This window comes from Gasterosteus aculeatus, chromosome Y, assembly GCF_964276395.1.
Source record: "Gasterosteus aculeatus chromosome Y, fGasAcu3.hap1.1, whole genome shotgun sequence".
NCBI lineage: Eukaryota > Metazoa > Chordata > Actinopteri > Perciformes > Gasterosteidae > Gasterosteus > Gasterosteus aculeatus.
Window position 1 is genome coordinate 8,635,341 of NC_135709.1, and position 23,050 is coordinate 8,658,390.

General features: G+C 43.3%; 1 protein-coding gene across 2 annotated transcripts in view; it reads left to right on the forward strand.

The window, feature by feature from the left end:
* Window positions 1-23,050, forward strand: part of LOC120812520 (tetraspanin-9-like) — a 71,648-nt gene that overhangs the window by 12,843 nt on the left and 35,755 nt on the right. The window contains exon 2 of one of the 2 annotated variants that reach the window (XM_078097500.1): window positions 9,335-9,414. In XM_078097500.1, the coding sequence (XP_077953626.1) occupies window positions 9,352-9,414 (63 nt within the window). In that variant the 5' untranslated portion in view covers window positions 9,335-9,351. Of the gene's footprint in view, window positions 1-8,347; window positions 9,415-23,050 lie in introns of those variants that run through there. The other variant, XM_040168619.2, reaches the window with a different exon arrangement.

Sequence of the window (23,050 nt, forward strand, 5' to 3'; positions counted from 1 at the left end):
GAGACAAATGTTTGCGTTTCCGTATAAGGGGCGCCAATATACATATACGCGGTTACCAGACCGGTTCTGCAGTGGTTACAGGAAAACGGCTTCAAAGTGTCTAAATCGAAATTGCAGATTGGGAGACAGAAGGTGAATTTTCTGTGGAGAATTGTGTCACCATCAGGGCAAGCTATGACTGACACACAGAAGTCGTCCATTTTGCAACATCCTCGGCCCACGACGGTTAGAGAAATGATGAAATTCTTAGGACTTGTAACATGGAGCTAGAATATTATACCTGATTTCTCGGTGCAGGTGGCTCCCTTGAGGGCGCTAATATTGGGTGCAGGCTATAAAAACTACTCAAAGCCTTTGGTGTGGATCCGGGAGGCGGAGACTGCATTTGTTGCCACCAAGCAGGCCATGGCCAGCGCAGCCACGTTTCACCCCCCTGACTACTCGAGACGCATCCATCTGGATGTTGTGAAAAGAACGGATTTGTGAATTCCGTTCTGTTTCAAAAGGGGGAGGGTAACACAGATCGTAAGGTTTTGATGTGCTATAGTGGTAAGCTGGATAACGTGGAAATAGGGCATCCCTCGTGTGTCAGAAACGTAGCTGCTATTGAGCGTTGATTAAAACGGCCCATATAACAATGGAACAGCAGACTGTTGTGCACACATCGCATGGAATAGTTGCGTTCTTACAGTCAAACGCGTTCACACTTTCCACGGCAAGACAATCAGTCATTGAAAATTAAGAGATAAGGTTGTGTAAGATTTAAATGAGGAATGAAGGTGATAAGGAATTAGGAGAGTTGTTGTATATATTGTCCATTTTTTGGATTAATGTTTTTAGTTTTTCGAGTTTTCTCCTGAATTCAGAGATGGGCGGTAAATTGTTGAGTGCTGCTATTGAGTGTATAGTGCACGATACACTTGATACAGTATCTTGATGATGGAAGCAAATGTCTGATCAAAGGAACATTTATAGCACCAGTACACGAAATATGGAAACTTGTTACAGACGGTCATCCTGTAATGTTCAACAAGTAGTACACATCTGGACACGCTAACCATGAGAGGTTGGTGATCTATCAATAATGAATGAATAGATTGGATCAAACTGAGCATGAGCTGAGTTTTATCTGCAAGTGTCTGTGACATGTCTCCCACCCTCTGCTTTGCTTTTGGGCTGAAGAGCAATAAAAGTGGAGATTAACACTGAAGGCTGGACTTGGAAGTTTCCAAGTTGAGGGCAAGAGGTATTTGTTGGTATGCGTCGATCCTTTTTCTAGGTGGGTGGAGGCGATCCCCACAAAATCAGAAAGAGCAGCAGACGTAGTAAAATGGCTGACCAGAGAACTAATACCCAGATTTGGTATTCCAGAAGTCATACGATCGGATAATGGTTCACACTTCTCGAACGCTGAACTACAAGAAATAGAGAAAACGTTTGGGATCGAGCATAAATTTGGGGCAGTTTATCATCCTCAGTCTCAAGGGCTAGTTGAGAGAGCTAACAGAACCATAAAGGAAGGTTTGGCTAAAGTCTGTGCTGAAACGAAGCTGACGTGGGTGGCAGCCCTGCCGATAGGACATGATCTTATCCCATACTGCACTAACTCTAAGCTAGGGATAAGCCCCCATGAGGTATGAACGGGAAGAAAGATGCCTTGTCCGTTAACAACCACTTTGCCTACCACTGTCAGCCCATTGCAGTACCAACATGTGGAAACATCTGACTATATGAGAATGTGTAATAATACTGTGATGAGTATCTCTCAACAGGTGACAGAGATCCTTTCTGAAGAAGAAGGAGAGTGTGCACCAGTGGAGGTGGTTGACTGGGTACTACGTAAAGTAGCCAGATTCAGTTGGACTGATCCCCGCTAGGAAGGTCCATACAAAGTTGCAGAAGTAACCACGCACTGTGTGATAGTGTGCCGAGAGGGGTACCTGATCAATACAAGTTAACGGATCAGATAGCGGCCGGATGGGAATCATTGTTCCCTTTTTATAACTGTAAACAAAAATGTGGATCGACTAAATTATGTACATTTCAATATCCAGCGGCTCACCAATATGACGAGAGATGCTCTGGAAGGGGTGCACAGCCAACTATCGGCCACCTCATTGATGACTTACCAGAACCGGATGGCTTTGGATATGTTATTAGCTGAAAAAGGAGGAGTGTGTGCGATGTTTGGCCAAGCGTGCTGCACTTTTATCCCCAATAACACCGCCCCAGATGGATCCTTTACTAGAGCATTACACGGACTAAGAGCCATGTCTGTTGAATTAGCTGAACACTCTGGTATAGACGGCACCGTCGGTAATTGGTTTGGTAAATACTTTGGACAATGGAAGGGCTTCTTCCTGTCAGTTTTTCTGACCTTAGTAATCGCAATAGTGGTTTTTGCCCTTTGTGGATGCTGCTGCATCCCCTTTATCAGACAACTATGTCGCCGATGCATCACCTCTGCAATAGATGCTAAAATACCCCTGCCATACCAGATGGCTTTGTTACATGAGAGGATCCAATTGTTAGGGCCGGAGGAGATTGGAGAGGAGATAGGTATGGTAAGAACCGACTTCGAGGGACCTGAAGAAGAAATCCTTTTAGGTTCAACATTCCTGTCCGCGTGATCTGCTAACTGTTGCACACATCATATATAGTGGATGCATACACGTAGATGGTGTGATATTTCTAGGCTAGGATGTATTCTGTGTCTATTATACTCGGTTTAGATTTTTTGTACTGTTTAGGGATTTCCAGGACTGCTGCATTCACCCGTATTCACTGATATAGATATTTAGCGTTTAGATTGGTGGTTTCTTTTGATTTTTTTGGTTTACATAATGAATTATGTAAAAAGGGGGAATTGATAATCAAAAGTTATTTTCATGGGCTTAGTTGGGGGTTTGCTGTCTTGTCTTGATTTAAGAGTTAGGTAAGGGGGTAAGCAGGATCTGCCAAGCAGGCAGACACGAGTCCGACAGGATGGGGAGTCAGTTTATGTCCTGGCTGAGGAATGTAAGGTCTGCGGGTCAACTAGAAGATTTACCAGCCAAAGGGGGGTTAGAGACACACCAACACTATTCAACATACACACTCTGTTTACGATGTTTACGTTAAGTCAGGAGTCTGGACATTGGATGTGACCGGATCTTAGATGCGGGAGGTGGAAGGTCCTCCTCTACGCCAGTTTAGGGCCAATAGAAATCTTTCCTTCTCTGTCTTTCAAGGGTTATAAAACATGATGTTCTTGCTGATGTTAGTTAGTTGTTCTTCCGGCCTGTGTGCTGCCTGAACTGCTCCTGCCTTTGCAAACGCAGCGCTGATACTTGACCTGTGATCTGACAAATAAATTTTCCAGAACAAGAGAAGTTATTCGGCTGAATTTTTGATAACCCCGACCAGGCTCCAAATCTTGAACACGTATTCTTACAATTTGGTGACCCCGACGTGATTTGCTGACCTGGACAAAGAAAGACGGGGACGTCCGTTTTCCGGACCGAGCTGAAAGGACCGGCGGCGTGGTTCAGCATTGACAACAGGCGCGCAAAACAGAATCAGGTGAGCAGACAACCTTTTGTTCTAAATGAATAAAATGTCTGTGATTGGATACTTCTAAAAAAATTTGTTGTCAACTGCAGAATTCGTCTCTGTCCATTGACTGAATAAGGTCGTTATAAGACCATTAAATTTAAAACTAAATTTGAAAATTTCCTGTTGATCACATGTAAAGTATAAGCACATACTCACACTGAATTCCACGTTAGGGAAAGTGAATAAGTGTCCATAGGTTTAGGGATTTAGGTAAAAATATATATACTCTTAGTCGGTAGAAATCCAAGTTGCAATCCGTGTGGTACGTAGATACCTCTGGTAACTGCAGTCCCACGTTTGCATGCAGTGGACTGGCAGTTTAGAATAGTGTAGGGATTTAGGTTTAGGGACTTAGGTAAATATATGAAGAGTTTAAAAAGGAATGACGGGGCTCACTTGAGTTCCCTGAGGTCGACTCTTAGTCTGTAGAAATCCAAGTTGCAATCCGTGTGGTACGTAGATACCTCTGGTAACTGCAGTCCCACGTTTGCATGCAGTGGGCTGGCAGTTTAGAACAGTGTAGGGGTTTAGGTTTAGGTTTAGGGACTTAGGTAAATATATGAAGATCTGCGCTGATACTTGACCTGTGATCTGACAAATACATTTTCCAGAACGAGAGAAGTTATTCGGCTGAATTTTTGATAACCCCGACCAGGCTCCAAATCTTGAACACGTATTCTTACACAAAAGCGTATTAGCAGCAGTAATTATATAGTAAACATTCATTCTTACGCGTGTAAAGAACAGCAGACCTTCTTTTTTGGAGTGACGCAGCGCAGACGACATCATTTGGGAAACGACATACTCTCCATCTGACATTATCACAGAGCCAGTGTTTTATTTTGGGGGATTCTGTCATGTGGGAGGTGACCTCGTGGTTGTGATTGTCGTGATTCAATCCCAGTTAGTAAATTAGAAACATTCATTGGCAGCGTATCAGAGATATAATACCGTTTAAAAGAAGTACTTTTTTCCAATGAAAGACATGAATGTGTTGCACAAATCTCAATTAAATTGTAGGTCTAAAATGTAATTCTTCTCAGAGGTAGCTCTTTTATATATTAGATGAAAACAAATACTTTAATTTTTCTGGTGCCAAAAACAACTCAGAGAAACAAGGCGGCACCAGGGTTAAAGCAGATCTCATCAACGGGGAGGTGAACATAGTTAACAGTTCTGTCTCATATTGGCTGAATGTAAAAACAGTTCTAGAGGTAGAGAACTTCCTCGTCTTGTATAATCCTCTCAGCTGTGTTGAAAGCAACCAGGGTTTTTCCTCCACTGACATTTTAGGGAAAATTAGTTTCACAGGGCTGCATTGAATTGATGCATACATCTATCAAGTATTCTTTTAATAATAGTCTAATTAGTCACGCTGTCTATAAAATGTCAAAAAATAATGACAAAAGATTATTCAAAGCAACCAGTGTTGCTAAGTTTAGAAAAAGCAAAAAACCAACAGAAAAACAAATATTCATTTTTATAGGAAAGCAAGCATCAGTGAATAAAATCTATCAAAACAAACGTCGGTAGTTGTGATCAAAGGTGTTAAAAAAGACACAAACACACACAAACACACACACAGTCTCAATAGACCCTCTCACATATTATGGTATGGTATCAAAATCCATCATGAGCTGTGGCTTCTAGTTCAACAGTCATAAACCTGTAAAATGGGTCAATAAAACCAGCCTATAACTAAAAAACAATGCTGGTGCCAGACTCTACCCACATCAGATGTCTCTGATTTGATATGGGTTGTTGAATTAAAAAGGTGCATTCTGCCAATTTTCAACATGAAGATCGGAACAAATTGAGTTACATCGTGGGAAATGTGGGATCCAGTATTGTTGGAACGTAACCTGTAGGGAGGAGTCATTGCCACGGCTGTATCATTTCTGACCATAACTTTTTTATATCTTTATATAAAATGACACTCATAAAGCTACATACTGATTACTTACTCGATTATTGAACGTATCTCTCGTTGCCGTTTTAAAGACAGAACTGTAGTGATATACAAAGCATTTATTGTTCAGTTAATTCCTTGCCAGCACAATGAAATACAATTAGGTCTATTTTGGAGAAACAATTTTGTGAAAAACATGAACCGTGTGAAGACTCAAGAGAGCTCGAGAGGATGCGAGTAATTCAGCTGAAGGATTCAATTGCAAAAGCTCTTTTATTAATTATTTGGACAGCAAATTCCACTTTATCCTCTACTATTTCTTTGGTGGAATATGTAAAACCACAGCGGCAGAACGCTGTCCTTAATTCTCCCCGCCATGCTGTACCCAACACATACAGTATTGCTTACATGTATATATACTCTTTTCTTAATGTTTCTTACACGGGGATCCATTTGAAGTCCTCTCCTGACACAACTCATGCATCATTATTTGTTCGTCGGGGCGCTGGAAATGTTTTTGCTTCCCTCTGTGAAGCCTTGTCCGCAGGGCTCCGAGAGCTCCCCCCGTCGGTTCCCACTGAGCTCTAATCTCTTCACTCCCGTCTATCTTTGCACCGTGCACATGTCAAAAAGGAGCTGCCGGCTCGACTCGGCGTCACAGAGAATGTTTGACTACGATCTCACTCCCCCCCCTTCCACACCCTCCGGCCGGCCGGCCGGCCTCAACTCTTTCTGTGCCATCCAGCGGCCGCTCATCTCTCCCTGATGTAAATTGGTATTGAATTTGGAGTTAAGGCACCGAAACTCACCAAATGGAAATTGCCTGGATTCAGCAAGTCTTTGTAGGTTCATATATTTACTCTAAAAGGGTAAACGGAATCCTTTTTTCGTTGCAACTTGTGACCAGCTATTTTCAATGCGTTACGTCTCCCTCTGGCAGCGCTTAAACGGATTTGCCTTGATAATATGGAGTTGCTGCCTTTAGCAGATAATAGGTCTAAAAAAAAAGATGCACGCTTCGTTTGTTAGTTTCTCAAATTGTGAAAAGGTGATTTTCTTCTGACATCATCAACCATGTATGGGATTTACAGTACGTAAGTTTGGAAACATACACTTTCACTAAGTGTGTCCAAACCTTTGATTAGTACTATAAATGAAACTATGTGTGTCACTTAATGACGTGAAATATGATATTAAATGTGATATTAATTGAATGTAATATTTCTAGCTGAAGCAATTGGTTCAAATAAATACAAACAGACATTTTGTCTTTTATATGGAGATTAAGGTTGATTTCTTGGCGCTTTTGTGTCGGTATTGTCGAAGCAGCCAGCTTGGCTTTTTTCCAAAGGAAAAACAAAAAACACTGGTTACTCTAAGTTTACTAATTGGCTAATTATATCTCAATTGTTTTAATCCCCAAATAAAAGAGAGCGTAACAACTAAAAGCAGTTGTGTGCTGGAACATTTTGTTGACCAGACACTCGTGCTGTTGGACAGATTTCTCGGCGTTGTGAGAGGGTTTCCTGTCTTCTAACACCACAGCTTGGTCAGTGGCCTTATTCTTTCAACTATAACCCACTACGACGCAAGTAACCCTCCAGGATCGGTATTCGTTGTGTCATGGATGGCGTGTCAAGTTTCTATTCCCTTTCCATTCAAAAGAAACTTCTGATTTAACGGGACATGTACGTGTCTCTACTCATTACATTTATACAGTCTCGTGGGTTTTTTGTGTAGTTTTTAGTTTGACTTGCCAAGATCTGCAGGGCTTGGAAAACGTTGTTGCTCTGGGCACCTTTTTTTTATCCAACTGGCTTGTAAAGCTAATTAGTTACGTTGATTTGGTGTCGCAACTCTTCCTTTTAGCTCGAAAAGGCAGGTTTAGTTATTAATTAATGCGCAAAAGGTTTTAATATTCCGTCATTCAAACCATCATACTTTGGATGTCGCCGGTAAACAAACCAATTTTCCATCTATGTATTACACCCGCGTCACACGCCCGACCTCAGTGTTTTTCACTCTCCGACGGTGAAACACAAGAGGGTTGGATTAGCTTGTCTATGGCGATTTGGGTATTACTGGATTTAGCTTTAAGACCCTTTAGCTGACACTCTCTCTCCATCTGTCTTGACAAATGGAGAGAGAGACCATTACCAAAGCAGAATAATGTGCATCCTAGTGGTGAAGAAAGGTACGTTCTCTGAGGCCATAAGGGCATTATCGCACATTGTTTTCTCACCTGAGGTTAAAACTTCAATGCAATAATAATAATTCAGTTTGATTGAAATTGGACCCTGAAGGGTTTTTTTTGCCAGTAGGCCTTTGTTTTCTAATGAAATACGTAAATAAACATTTAGTCGAAGCTGTGTTGAATGTTGTTGGCTTTTTGTGTGAATCTATTTAGCGCCTCTTCCCCAGAAAGTGTTCAGCGTCTCAAACATGATCAATCACTGTCTGTCTTTATGAGTTTACTACGGGTTATTTACAGCAACATCAATCAATAAAATGACACATTACGAACTAAAACGAGCGTTAAACTGCTGCCCGATTGACCCCTACGATTACCTTAACCCTTATCGCATTTATTCTCTTTTTTTTGGTATTTTAGTATTCTAAAGCTCATCTCTGGCCTCTCAATTCTACTGACGGCCGACGCGTAAATCGCCGAACGTGTATAATCAAAGCCAACGCGGTGATGGGCTCATTAAAGCTCGGGGAGCGGAGAGGAGGAGCGTCGGTCTGGCTGCAGCTGCTGCATTGGCTGTCTTCTCAGCGGGGAGGGGCTGAGGGAGGGAGAGAGAGAGAGAGAGAGCGGGAGGCAGAGAGAGAGAGAGTTGGGGGAGGAGGGCAGCGCTCTCGTTCGGGAGATAGGGAATGCCCGTTAGTTGCGTCTGCCAATAATAGCCCATAAGCCAGAGCGCCGGCATCGGGAGAGCAGGAGAGCGCAGGCAGTGCGGAGGACCGAGCCGCCGAGCACAGGAATGGTACACTAGGAGGAGGAGGAGGAGGAGGCAGGCGCACTCAGAGAGAGCCAGGGCATCGGAGGAGAGAGGAGCAGAGCGGCGAAGACAAAAAGTTACCGGGTCAGCAAGATAACGCGGAGAAGCGGTGCAACTGGGACTCACCGCTCTCTTTTCCCGGCAGCAATAAGCAGAAGAGGAGGAGAGTGATTATTACAAGAGGGGACGGAGGGAGTGCTGTAACTTCTTCCCAGGAAAGACGGTCCTGTCACAATTCCCCCCGCAGGTCTCCTCTGCAGAGACGCATGACTATCCCAGCAAGACAGCTGCAGCGCAGGAGACACTTGGGTCTGGCAAAAGGTGCCTGAAATGTGCCGTTGTACTCACTTCTCTGCTGAAGCGTTTCCCACCCAGCTGAAGTGGAAGTAGTTGTTCTTCTGGAAGACTTTTATCTTTTTTGTTGCTTCAGAGTTTGAAGCAGTGGTGACTTGGTGGCTCATTTGTCCAGTCCTTTCATCCCTGAGACTATGGTAGCCGGTGCGTCGGGGAGCCCTTCATCAGCAGCTACAGCCCTAGAGCATGGAGAAGTCCAGCAGTGAGGAGTCAGCCATTCACCGCAGCCCCTCGGTAGACAGCCCGGACTCCGACTTTGCCCAAGCCTCCACGTCTGGCCACCCGTTTGGCGGCCGCGGCTTCACTGCCGGCGCGTTCTACGGCTCCACGGGCCCGCGCAAGGACGCGCAGCAGGGCCAGGCTGGAGTGGCCGCTGACGCCGGCGCCGGAGACAAGACCAACAACAAGTACAGCTCTCCCAAAGGCAGCAAATACGTAGTCTTTTACCTGGATCTATCCTTTGTGTTCCTTTTAGAACTCAAGAAGTGCAACATGGCAAGGGGCTGCCTCTGCTGCTTGAAGTATATGATGTTCATCTTCAATCTCATCTTCTGGGTAAGTGGCTCATCATTTTTTTCTTCAATGATTTTCTCACACACATGAATCCTGATATTGTTCAAATGTGTAAGAAAGGGAGCTATGCATCTGTAATTATGCTCACAAATGTGTGATTTTTTAATATTAATTGGGGAAACATGATGGCAAAGGGATGGTTGTCTGTGAAATAATTTGTTTTTATTACATCCAGCCTGTTTCACACGTTGCTTTTCCTGGATATGACGGTGGCATTGCTCCACGTCTTCTTTTGTATGTCAGTGTGTGTGTGTGTGTGTGTGTGTGTGTGTGTGTGTGTGTGTGTGTGTGTGTGTGTGTGCGTGTGCGTGTGTGAGTGTGTAGGAGGAAGGGAGGGGGGGGGTGGAGAGTTACTCATTGTGTTGGATGATTTACGGTGGACATGGGAGTTGAAACGCAGCTTTAGGCATGCAAGTGAAAAAGTATGTGCCTCCACAGTACAGTTACACTAATAAGGAACACATCATGCCCCAAGGAAATCAGGGTTGAGATGGTCAGCTGGAGCTCTGGGTGATTCTAAAGATCTGATGTTTGAGCTTCTTGTTATTATTTCTTGACAGGCTGACAGTGATAATCGAGTACATTTTTTTCAGGACATTTGGCCCCCGACCGTTCCATTACGAAATTGTTGTAATTATCAGTATTTGTTGTAATCCTCGGTAATAATAAGAGGCGGGAAAATAAAAACAAATGTGATGGGTCTGTTTGCCAAATTTACCTCAAAAAACAGATCCAACCCTCAGAGACCAGACCAATGTGTGGCCGACTTTGCTGTATACTCGTGCATGGGCATTTGTGGTAAATGTGGGCATCCCTTAAATGTTTACACAACGGATTAGAGTATTTATAGGTTATTGGGCCAAGTCTTTTGTGTCGATGCAGCAAAGCGTGAAAACGCCCCAAAAACTGGGGTCTCTACAATCCCTGTCCCAACACACACACGTACACATGCGCCACACAAACCCAGATCCATCACTTTGTACTGAAAAAGGAAAAAGCACTGGCGGTAACCGGGTCCCGTGGCCGTCTGTTATCCCCCGGGGCGACATCTCCATATCACACTCATGTCATTAACCAGTCCACAAAGAAAAAGGGCCAGAAACAAATGGCTCAGCGGCTCTTCTGCGGGCCGGCCTCACCTTGATGCAATGTTTGTTTAAGCGAATGGAAGGGTCGGAAGACATTAGACGTTTTGGGATTAATCAATGAAGACATTGGCTTACCTTGATGCGAGTAAACACATGCTTTCATTCATTCAGTACACCCGCAGTGCAAGTAAGTGCTCCAGCCTTGATATTTAGATAGGAAGGGAAAGTTTTAAGTGATTTGCCAGCCACATAAAAGGATCAATCTGCGGCGGATAATCATAATGTGTTGTGTTACTAAAAGGTTCTTTGAGACAGAAGAAATGGGTCATTTTCACAGAAAAGCCTCAGTAAAGGAAGGTTTTGAATCAAAAAATGAAATAAGCACAAAAAGGGCTGAAACGTATGAAATCCCTATCGACAGATTGGAGATCAAGAGCCGAAGGGGACATTTGCTCACCAGTAGAATGTCACGACCTGGCTCCACCAAAGGGCCGCCACGAGGAGCACGGATCACATGTGCTGCGGTGTCACAGGTTCTCGTCATGGCACAATTGATTTACTCATTCAACCGATGAATTGTACCTCATCTCGTTCTTTCTCTGAAGTAAAAAGGAAAATACAACAGATCAAGGTCCTGTTACACCAACGGGGAAACACCAGCGGTATGTCAGTTCTGGACTGCTCGGCTTTTTAATAGCTCGGAAGAGACCTCGGTGGGCTGTTTTAGGTCAACCTTTGACAGGAGTCACAGGGTCATTACGATCCGCTATCTTCTGAGGGGGATTTGGGGGGGGGGGCAGTCATGGGGGATTTGTGGGAAGGCATTTGCTTCCAAGTTTCTTTCCGGGCACAATTTGTCCGTAAACCTTTTTCAGTGGTAGAACTCCACCACTAATAACCGGCTGCTTACACACCACTAACAGGGGAGGGGGGAAGTGGCTTTGGATTTCAAGGCTGGTGGCGCCCAAATCATGTGGAGCCGAGGCTTGTCGGCCTCCGAGGAAACGCGTTACAACCATCCCGAGAGTGCGCGCCGAAGCTCTCCCTCAAGTCACATTCCCTCCAATCGTGTGTTTGAGTGTCTGTGTGTGCGCGGGGACCGTAAGTGGCTGTGGACTTTACCAAAGCGCAGAAAAGCCCCCCCCCCCCTGCTGTGAAATAATTGCATTTTTCTCTGGTAATGTTGCCTTAATGAACAGCCACCATGCATTTTCCCTTCCCCCCCCGGTAGATAATTTTAACCACGGTTTATTCAGTGTCCCATGGGAAGCGAGTGGGGTGAGGAGCGGGTTGGAATGCAACATGTGGCCGCCGTATCCGTCCCACCAGCGTGCGACGCGCCAAGCGGACGGTCGCCTGGTTGCCTTTCTGGATTCTGGGGCAGACGTGAGCCTTTTTTGAAGGTTAGCAGAGCTGGGAATAAAAAGGGTTCTATCGCCAGCGAGGTGCACTGGAGCACTAGCTGAGATGCAGAGAGGAGGGTGAGAGGCATGTTGTATCCTGACACCCCTGGGACGGCACCGCTCGACCTCTGACACTCACAAGGTTACTGCAGCTGGTAAAGAGGTTTGCCTCTGAAGCTGAGACATCTCATCTCAGGGGGCCACTTGGGGGGTGTAGCGCCTGTGGAATTCAGTACAGCTGTGAGCCACTAAGACAGACACACTGCGCTCTGTGAGTGGCCTTGCTTAAGCTTTTGAAGCCGTCTCTGTCTGTAAAAAACACTTACGTCGCATTCACGCTGCTTTTTTTTCAGTTTCATTTCAAATGCTTGATTCTAAGTATCAGCGCAGCAAAACAAGTTGGCGCTTTCACGCGCCGCATAGGACAAAAGGCTCGCCGCTGCTCGTGCTGCTGCAGGTGTGAATTCAAACTGCTGTGTTTTTTCCCATCTTCTATATCCCAAAGAAAAGAAAACACCAATGAAAGGTAATCTGCACCTAAGCAGAGAATACATGTACGTTGTTGGAGAGGTTTTTCTAGTTCAACTACTCCTTTTCTTTCAAACACCTAATAGCAAATTATTGTGAAATCAATGTTTCACAGTCAGTGTCACCTTCCGGCTCTACTGAGGAGGCTTAGAGAATATCATTTCCTTGGTAATTCCTTACTTGGCCTCGTGTTTAATTTACGGAACATAGTACGTGTATGTTAACTAGCTGCACGTCCATCTGCTGTGTGCACGCCGTGTTTCGAATAGTGGTTTTAGAAAAGCACAGGTTTTGAGTGTCGCATGGAAAGGCTGTTTCCTTCGAAATACTCAATGTCTAAAGCTGCAGTTAAGTCCATCAGAGCAATGCCCTGGCTCACTAAGATCTCCAGAGGTTATCAGCCGGGCTGAAGATGCATCAATGACTGACTTTAAGACCTATTTTCCTGGAGCCACCAGCTCAATTGATTCAGTTCTCTTCCCACCATAAACCCACTCAAACAACCCTCGAGAGCTTGACAGTTCTCTTCCCCCTTTTTTAAACAACATTTAGAGACGCGGGACTCACTGGGCAACCGCACCACGCTACATTAAAAGAATGAGCAGCAGATTGACTCCGAAATTTGTAATGTTTTACAACTGCCGTCCTGAATTTGGGTAAGGGACTCAGGTCAAAATTAGCCCGGGGGCAACTCGACACTCAATGAGGCGCCGTTAGCCCCGACAAATGAGAGACGGATTTATGCCTTTACCGTCAGAGCACATATCGATTCATTTGGCCATTATAACATTCATAATTGCTGAGTTATAATAATATTCATTATAACTCAGCAATAAAACGCAAGATGATCATCTGTAAATGCCTGGCATGTTTTGATGTCTTTACTCTTCAATGAGGCAATTGCACATGCGCTGTACATTTTAAACCATCAGCCACCGCAGTAGACTTTGTGCGTCAAGGTTTGAAACGGAGGCCCGTCTTGTTTTCACAGCGAAACCCAGATTTTCATCAGAGCAGGTTGTTGCAGTGCTCTCGTTATGTCTGATCCGATGTGAGGTTGACTGGTATTTGATGTGCATGAGGTGTGCACAAAACATTGCTATGATATTGTCCCTGAAGAGGGAAATGCAGTAACTGGTCCAGATCCTGCACTGCTACAGAAGCGGGATAACTGACAAAGCGATTCATCCTCTTCCTTATCAGAGCTTTAAACTGTCCTCCTGACTTCACCAATGTCTTATCACGACTCAAGCAAATGGTGCTGCTTGTTGAAGTTATTCCTCTTTGCAATTACAGATTGTATTTTCTGTTCTGTCTCAGGGGAAACGTCCAAAGGTTGTGTGTTAGAAAGATGCAGTTGTGAATCTGAAGCAGTCGAGGATACTCATATACAAAGTTAAGCACGCAAAAGCAGCGTGGTTCCGTCCCCTTGGAGGTCTTTCTGCGACCCAGAAGGATGTGTCAGATCTTGTGTTTCAGAGAGGACACGGCAGTTGTTTTGCATGTTGTCAGTAATGGCAGATGTTCACCAAGAGAGCAGAATTATCAATTAGTTATTCATTCCGTTCGTCGCAATCTATGAGTATTTTGAATAATATGTGTAACAGTAAAATGCATTTGTTTGCCTGAAGAACATATGCTACACATGAATATGTTAGCCCCTGCTATGATGAACATCAAACACATTTTATTCAACAGGCTGACCAAAAATTGAAAATCTTTTTCTATAAACTTCACATTACGTATGCAATTTTGTCCATTTTTATCTTTGTTAATAATTAGTACTGTGAGAAATGGATGTGGAGACTTCCCTCACTGGCTATGTGGCGTTTTTCAGTCCCCGTCAGTTGTCATTATTTCTGCACAGATGTCTTCCTTTCTCTTATTAATCAACCCAGGCTACAGTAATGGCTCATTAGGCACGGCAGCAGCATACAGAGCTTGATGTCGGCAGGATGAGGCCAGAGAAATGAGTCTAATTTGATAGGTCGATGATGGGGTCATCGCCACCATCAGCCGGCTGATCTCATTCATCCGCGGTGAGCCGGGGTAATTAAGACGGACCTTTTGCCTGTGTACACTCTCACCAGTGCACTGCTCTGACACAAATCCCCATCGCTGTGATCATTTCAGCAAAGCATAGAGTGGCGTGTTTGGGATCAGCCCATTAATGCCCCCCTTCCATGTCACAAACACTTTTACTATTTCAGGAGCATTTCAGATCTTCATTTGACAGTGTTTTGTGTTTGCTCGGCCATTCCGTGAGCAGATGGGGTCGGCCAGATTTTTCTCCCCAGTCCTCAGTTTGCCAGTCTGTCCTCTCCTTCTGAGAGGACAGACTGGCAAACCCATAATGCTGCCGTGTCCCTGGGTGGGAGGGAGTGAAGCGTGAAGGCTGGGAGGGAGGGGAAGGACCTCTTACCCAGGAGCAAGGGAGGTGAACACGTTGATATTTGATGACAGCTCCACGAGAGCTGGGCCAACGTCACTCTCTAATTGTATTTTCTCTCTATCTTACTCTGGCATCAACATCATGTGCTTGTTGTTTTTCCTCCCACAGACAAATAAGTAATGTGGTTTAGTTCCGAAGGAAAAAAAAATTACATTTAGGGTTATTTGGATTTACGCTTGTGTTTTCCTGACTGTCCTTTAATTAGGTGTTTTTGATAAATTGCTCTATTAGCCCATAATTTGCTGCCCACCATTAAGTGTGTGTTTCATCAGGTAAATGCTAATGTTAAATTCAGTAGCAGCTGGTGAATAATATTCTAGGTTGGGCCGATCAATCACAGCAAACAATCAAGTATCATTTATTGCAAAACAATTAATCAAAATCATAAACACTGCAGTTATTTTGTATTTATTCCCACACAGAAAGCAGTAAATAACACTCTGTATCTATGAATTTGTGTGTATATATATACATATATATATATATATATATATATATATATATATATATATATATATATATATATATATATATATATATATACAGAAAACACAGAAAACATATATATATATGTTTATATATATATATACAGAAAACATATATATATATATATATATATATATATATATATATATATATATATATACAGAAAACACAAATTGTGTATATATATATACACAAATTGTGTATATATATATACACAATTTGTGTTTTCTGTGCTCACCAATATTGTCAGAAGCCATTGAATTTTGACGTTTTGTTGCTGAATTCTACTTTTTGTTGACAATGCTGCTGTTAAATATCGGGACAAACAGAATGTGTATACTCTTTAAAAGCATCAGTTCTGAGGTAACTGGCATCAGTGAAATACTAGGTGACCACATGATCTATAGCTGCAGTAACATTTCTTCTTTTTTTTAAAAACAGAGACAAAAACAGCAATCAAGCATTACAGGAACAGATCACAATTGAACTCATGTTTACCCAACGAGGATCATTCTGATGGTAGAATAAAAAGTTTCACTACATAAGTAAGTTTCAATGGTCGTCGGACAGCTCTGAGCTCGTTCAGTTTCTGCATTATTCATCTAATAAGCTAATAACAATCGAATTAACAGACCTTCTTGATTTATTAATTCGTCCTTTCAATATACACCAAGCTCTGTGTGCACAGAAACAACAGGCACAGCCTTTAATATTCTTCTAACGTGTAATCTCCACAGGCGTGCTGTTGATGTACCATCAATTATGTCATGATTTCATTTGAGCAGTAGAAGTGGAAAAGAGGATACTAATTGAGTTGCTAAGGCAGATGATGAATGAAATCTCCACGTGATGAAGATCCCTCATCGTACATGTGAAGGCTGACATGTCTGCTCGCTGGACCTCCGTCAATAATATTGAGAGCCCAATAATGGCACTTAAACCCCCCCCCCCCCCCCCCCCCACCCACAACCGCATTTAATCTGAGTGATTATCTTGGAAAAGAAAAGTGAAGTAAAAAATGATTGCGCTGAAGCGGGTTGTCACTCGGTCTTTAATTCTTGCACGTTGCAGAGACGGAGGGATTTCTCTGTGTTGATGCAATTATTTATTCAAAGTCTTTTCTAATGAGTCGTTATAGACACCTGTGACAGGTGCAAACAAGTGATTTTTCAGACAAGTCACCGCGTCTTCTCTTCTTCTCAAGACCCGCTTTCATACTTATGAGCCACAAGAGGTCCGTGTCTGTCATTGTGTTGAAGAATCGTGCACAAAAGCAATGACATCAGGGTGGTTTTATTAGCCGGGTTTAGCTGCTTACCCAACGTCGCCTCAGAACGCATTCTAGCTGAGAAATCTGTCTGTTGGTCATATTAACTGTGGTGGGCGGTCAGCTTTATCTCCTAAATGAGTCCTTCGCCATCAGCAGTTTCCATTTTCACAGAGATGAGAATAACTTCATTCAAAGTCACATTTATTTGCAGAGGATGTGCTCGGGCAAGAGAGGGAGAAAAAACAAAACATCAATATGTCTTTTTGAAACGGTTCCACTCGGCATCGGTCCTGGTTACCGGGAGATGGAGAGTTCAGCTGCAGGTGTCCAGATTCCCATTATGCCAGAGCCCGTCCCACATGCAGGCTGTTGTCTCTATATGCTGTCTGCTGGTGAAGAAGGTGAGTGTGGATGCATTGGGGGGGCAGGGGGGTGGGGTTAAGCACGGAGATGCCTGCTTTTGGCTGTCAACATTTTTGCAGGTCTGCATAATGAATCTACTTGACTTACAGTACACCAGGAAGGCAGCCACGGTCAGGGGAGTCTGCATGTATTTTCATACCCGCGGGGTTGACCTTTTTGTATATTTAAACGCAGGTATTTGCCGTTTGCACTCGCCACATGAACAGTAGTTCCAGTTAATGGCTTTTCTTTAGTGCTGTCAGATCCTAACAAATCTCACCTAGATGTCCGTGCGTCTAAACATTGATCATAGTCGCTCCCGTAAAAAACACCCGTGTGCAGGTTTGCGATCTCCCATTGTACTTTTTTCCCCCCGCAGGGTTGTCAGCACAGCAAGCCAAACAAAAGCTTCTTTAGAGAGGATGTGGGACGGGAGGAAGGTGAAAAGTAGGCTGCCTTTGATAGAGAGTTTAATGCTTTCCTTTTTTTAAATTCAGACCTTATTGCTCACCTCATTTTTTATCTGTCTATTCTTCATCGATACAGGGAACATAAATCGCTCACAGCTTATAACCAAATTGTGTTGGCTTTGCATTTTTTACAATGTGACATTTATTTTTCAATGAAATGCATTATTGAACAGCTCTCTTCTTCCTTAGGAGTTGTAACTAATTAATTTCCGTTCTCCTTCTTTCTTCTCCTTGGAAACCTGGGGTAAAGTGAGGTAATTGTTGAAGTAGATTTGAGTCCAGCTCGAAAATGACATTTTTACATACTAAATGAAGCATTTCATTTGACTACTAAGGATCAATATTTAACCTCGCCACCTCTATTGATCTCATTGCCCTCTTCTCCTCTGTGCCCTTGTCATTGTTGGTAATCAGTAGATCTTGGGTTGGCTTGTTACAACCAACAATCCTAAGCCAACTTTTTCCCACGTCATTAAAAAGGAACCCGTTACACTGCAGAAACCCGATTACTCCCGGGTCGTGCAGAGCACAAGATGTGTAACTCATGCAGCTCACGAGGGACAAACAAGCCCCCTCAGCAGCTCTACATATGATACCCTCCCATCATGTTCTCTTAGAAATAGGGAACGTCCAGAATCACGTTAATTACATGATGCTTTGAGGTAATGCTGTATATCTGTATAACACAAATGTGAACACTTCAACATGTACACATGAGGCACAAATATTGCAGCTGGCGCAAATCAGCACACGTCTGCTTGAAATGGCCTCTGGACACGAGCGATAAGTCAGGACGGCGTGGATCAGCTTCACCTGTACCTTCTGCCTCATTTGCTCCTGTCCAAACGAGACGAGCAGGGAGGCACCTGCTTCAGAGACGCTCTGCACAGAAAGTGTATGCAATCTAAAGACCATTCTTTGGTAAACAAGGAAGGCAATTTGGCGCACTGAAGCAGAAGGGAAGGAGGAGCGAGGGGGGAGGAGCCAGACACCTGTTGCAACAGTGGCAGGTGACAACCTGTGCACTTTGTATTGCATTATCCAGTGAACTCATTGTGATATATCAATCTGCTACTCCCAGCAAAACATAAAGCTGAGCTTTCCATTTTTACCAGATAACCATTACGTATCGATTTTCTAGGGGGGGGGAAAGAACGTGCAAATGTCATGATGAGAACACCCGTACCAAACACCTTTTGACACTGTAATTTATTGTAAAGGTTAATCGTGACATAGACTTTAAAGCAGCAACTCAATCTGGCAAATTGCAACAGAGTGAAGGCTGGCTGGTAAATGAAATGCACGGAGAGCAACGCGATCGCTGCGCCGACCTGCTTATGGCAGCCTAGTTCATCAGCTCCGGTGATGCACTGTTGCCAGACGCCGACTCAGCGAATCTCCTGATGTTATCCACATACAGTCGTCTTACCGCGGGCCATTCCATTACACTGGGAATGAAGAGGGAGACCGGTCAGGGCAGGCAAATAAACCATTTTAGGTAGAACTTTTTATTATGTTCAGACCCGAAGCCGAGAGATTTGTTCCCCAATTAACCGCTGCCTCCGGTTGCAGATGGGATCTTTGTAGTGAGTAGCAATGAGGAAAATATCCTTTGCTATCGGGAAACCTCTGCTTTGTTTCTTGGACTTTAAACTTGACTTCCTTAGAGGCCTGCGGCTCCAAGTCCAAGTGTTAATTCTTTCGGTGGCTCGTGCTGCGGTTGTCATCCTTCTTCCTCTTGTTCGCTCTGAGGTCTCCGGATCAACATTTTGGTGCATGGTTACTGACAGTGCAATTATTTTGTTACTTTGTTAAGAACTACTTCTCCTTGAGTAACTCTAGATAGGCCTGCGAGTTCCGCCATGCTACAACTAGACTGATGCACGCATTCAAACACAATCACATAAAAAACGCACATTCATTTGTTGAATAGCCTTCAGGCTTAGTGGATGTAAATATAACCTGCATTTTTGCCTCACTCTCCTTTTGGAGCTCAATTCATTCTGTACAAATGTAATATTCAAATTGCCATAGCGTCTTTGGGACATATGTTCAAACTAAAAACCTCTCTCTAAATGCTAATTGTATTAATGCACACTTTGTGTCAACTGTGTATTTTCTTTACACCCTCATCAGTCATCTCAAAATATATTTGATTTTGGTTGCATAATAAATCATGCAAAAATAAATCGGGATTGTTTGAATCATTGCAATAAACCACGAGCGTCTACACATAGTGTACAGTGTATCACAACAACCTTCACATTGATTGCTAATGAATTTGGTACTCACACTGGTGTTCGCCTCTGGATCATTTGTGATTAATCTGAGGATTTTTCATTCTGGAGCACAATATGATGAGAAATTGTATTTTATGATCAAATAGCCAGAAATGAATGACATTCCCATCGGTCTCTGTACTTTGTTCTCTCTTATTGGCAATTGTTAAATGCAAACATAAACACATAAACACATTAGCATTCTCACATTGAGCTCATTAACATACTGAACAGTAACTATGTCAAGCAAAACCAGGCATTTAATCACCTTGTGCTCCAGGACATTGTGATGGGTATTTTTTTAATTGCTTTCAATTTTGAAGTCAATCAAAATACTGCATCACATGTGGCAAACAACTTTTTCCACAAATACATCCCAGTGCCTCGTCATCCTAAATCTCAGATGTTGTTTTCCCAGGCCGGTTCGTACAGCGCTTTGGTTTACTCATAAAATTCAATACGTGTGTGAATGGAACATGCGATGCCCCCGGATGCTGGGCTGCCCCTGTGTGGAGACGGTGAACTGAAGATGACAGGTGTTTACAGTATATATATATTGGAGGGGATTGAAATTGCTCTCTGAGCAGCCATCGGGAATTCCGAAAATAGTCTTTATAGCGGCGTCCTTCTCAGTCGGATCTATTACCAGGCATCCATCTGCTTTGTATATCTACAAATCCTCTCTGATGTGCCCCACGTTATAGGTTAAACACTTCTTACCCCGCTGTGATTGAGTGCAGCAAACCTGGACCGGATTAGCGTCTGCTTGGAAGTCGGCAAACATTAGAATCGTATTGGTTGCAATTGTTATTATTGTTACCTCTGTGTGACATTTCACTACCTCTTTGTTTAGTCAGATTTGCGCTGAGTGATTGCACACAATTCAAAGAAAGTATTAATTTGAAATACCACCATCTGCGTTCTTTACCAAAAGCCAAATGTGGAGTTGGTGCGAGAACCATGTGCTTCTCTTTTTATGTTGATTGAAACCTCCCTTTTCAACAGATACGGGTCTTATTTCCATGAGCTGTCATTTCTCAGCAAGATAATGACAAGAGACTTTTCGTGAATCAATTAATAACTCTTTAAACATCTACAGTATTTGCAGTTGTTGGATATCTGTCAATGTTGACAAGGGCTCACGTAGACATATGTGCAGCGTCGACAGAGTTTGAAATCTTTTTTTAATATATGTATGACATTTCGGATGGGGTTACTTGCCTTGTTCACTCACCTCAGTTGGAGAGATTGATACCACTCTGTTGTCTAATGCCAAAGGCCTGTTCTCTAGCTAAGTATAAAGATTGAAAGCAGGAAGTAAAGGGTTGCCTGTTGCTATCCGAATGGAACAACATCCTCCTTTCAGCCCCTTTGAAAAGGATGGCTATTTATTAGCCGCAGGCCGGGCTAACTGTTCCCAGATAAGCTTTACAGCGTCGTAGCTTAATATCAACTGTACCAATCTCCACATTAAACAGTCGACAAGGTGTATTTTCAGTTTGACACTACTGCTTGATTTAAAACAACAAATATTTGATTAAATAAGAACTAAATTGCAATCAATAATATATTACATGCTTGTTTCCCAAGGAAAGAGATCTTCGATTTTGAATCCCCCTGAAGTGAGTAAATATCCTGTCTGTACACACGACTCCAGCTAATAGGACCACCGTCCGTGCCATGAAAATGGTGGAATGGGGAAAAGAGATTTACATGTTGATGATAACAAATAATGTATGAAAATATTTTCCCCATTTCCATGAATACCTGTAGTCAAGCTTGAGAGTTCATATTTTGGAGCATGCACTCAAAATGGCCGGTAACAAATCACACATTTCAGCTTGTTTTCTTCCAAATGGATTTGGACTTATTTGAAATCGGATCATCAACCCTACAATATTTGCATGTTCGCCTGACATTTCCCCCCTAGAGCAACGCAGAGGGTCGTGTCACCGACCCGAACTCCTCTCCATGTGACTCAGTCGTGGTTTTAGGCCGGCATACCTTTCACTCCCTGCTTCAAAGGACTCACCGTTATCACACGGGGCAGCCCTCCATGTCATTCAGGGACTCGGGCATGCACACAAAGAGACACGTAAGTGGATGCAAATGTTCCAAATGTCTCAATCCAAGTGTGCTATTACCCTGAGAAATTAGCTTTGTCACCGTTCCACAGCCATCGAAATTTGGATTTTGATGTCCTTAGAATTAAAACTGTATCAGGAGTAAAACAGTCCTATGAAATCCTCATGAATATGGCTCTCTATAAAAGGGTGATGATATGTATTCTAAACTCCAAAAGCATCTAAAGCAATCTGGAGGATCTGGCATTTCCTTTTTTCCAAAAGATTTGCAGGCTGTCTAGAATAGAAAATGTTCTCTGACCGGAGGATAATTGAATTGAGCACGTTCGCCGCCCACCGTTATACGCTTCAGCTCCACACCTCCTCTGTGTCAGCTTAGCAGATCAGGATTTTTTTAAGCTTCAGAGAGAAAACAGTGAGACGGGAATTTATTGATCGAGAGCTTCACAGATCATTGAGTTTTCAACATTTTTTCACTGCAGGGGATGCTCTCCACATCCAGCGTCTGGTTATCTCTGAGAGATAAGCAGGGAGCGCTGAGAGGCTTTACCTTATCATTGTCCCGAATGTAAATCACCTTTTTCTATGCCCATCCTCTTGTGAGTCAACATAACAGGAAGATATCAGCAAAGCAGGCGTTTCTTGCAGCCTCCACAGTCCATCGATGACAAGTATAATACAATGTGATTCGTCTAAAAAACGGAAATGGAGCCCTGTACTCATCGTTTTCCTGCCGTCCACAAAGTGGTAGTTAGGTTGCAGGAAACTAGTCGGGGCCCAAGGAAAGATCATGAATTATTGATAGCCGTGCAGGCAGATGGCAGAGAAGTGAGAACACGGTCGGTGAGATCTGCAAGAAAAGTTGTGGGAAATGAATATTTAGCCCGTCCAATACTATATTTACATCCTTTTAACCAGAGCAGTCTGAGGTGGTTCATAATGACCTGTTGAGGTCCAACCCAAACCCTAACCAAGTTGAGGCCAAACAACAAGGAGGTGTTTGTACTTTACACATTTCACATTGCGTAGCATTGAAGCAACCAGGAAGCAGGCGTAGCCGGCCCGCAGGGCTTTAATGTATCACGTAAATTGAATCAAAGGGCCTTAGATCTGCAGCCTGCACTCTGGCCTGTAGTTTGTTCACAAGCTCTGGCCA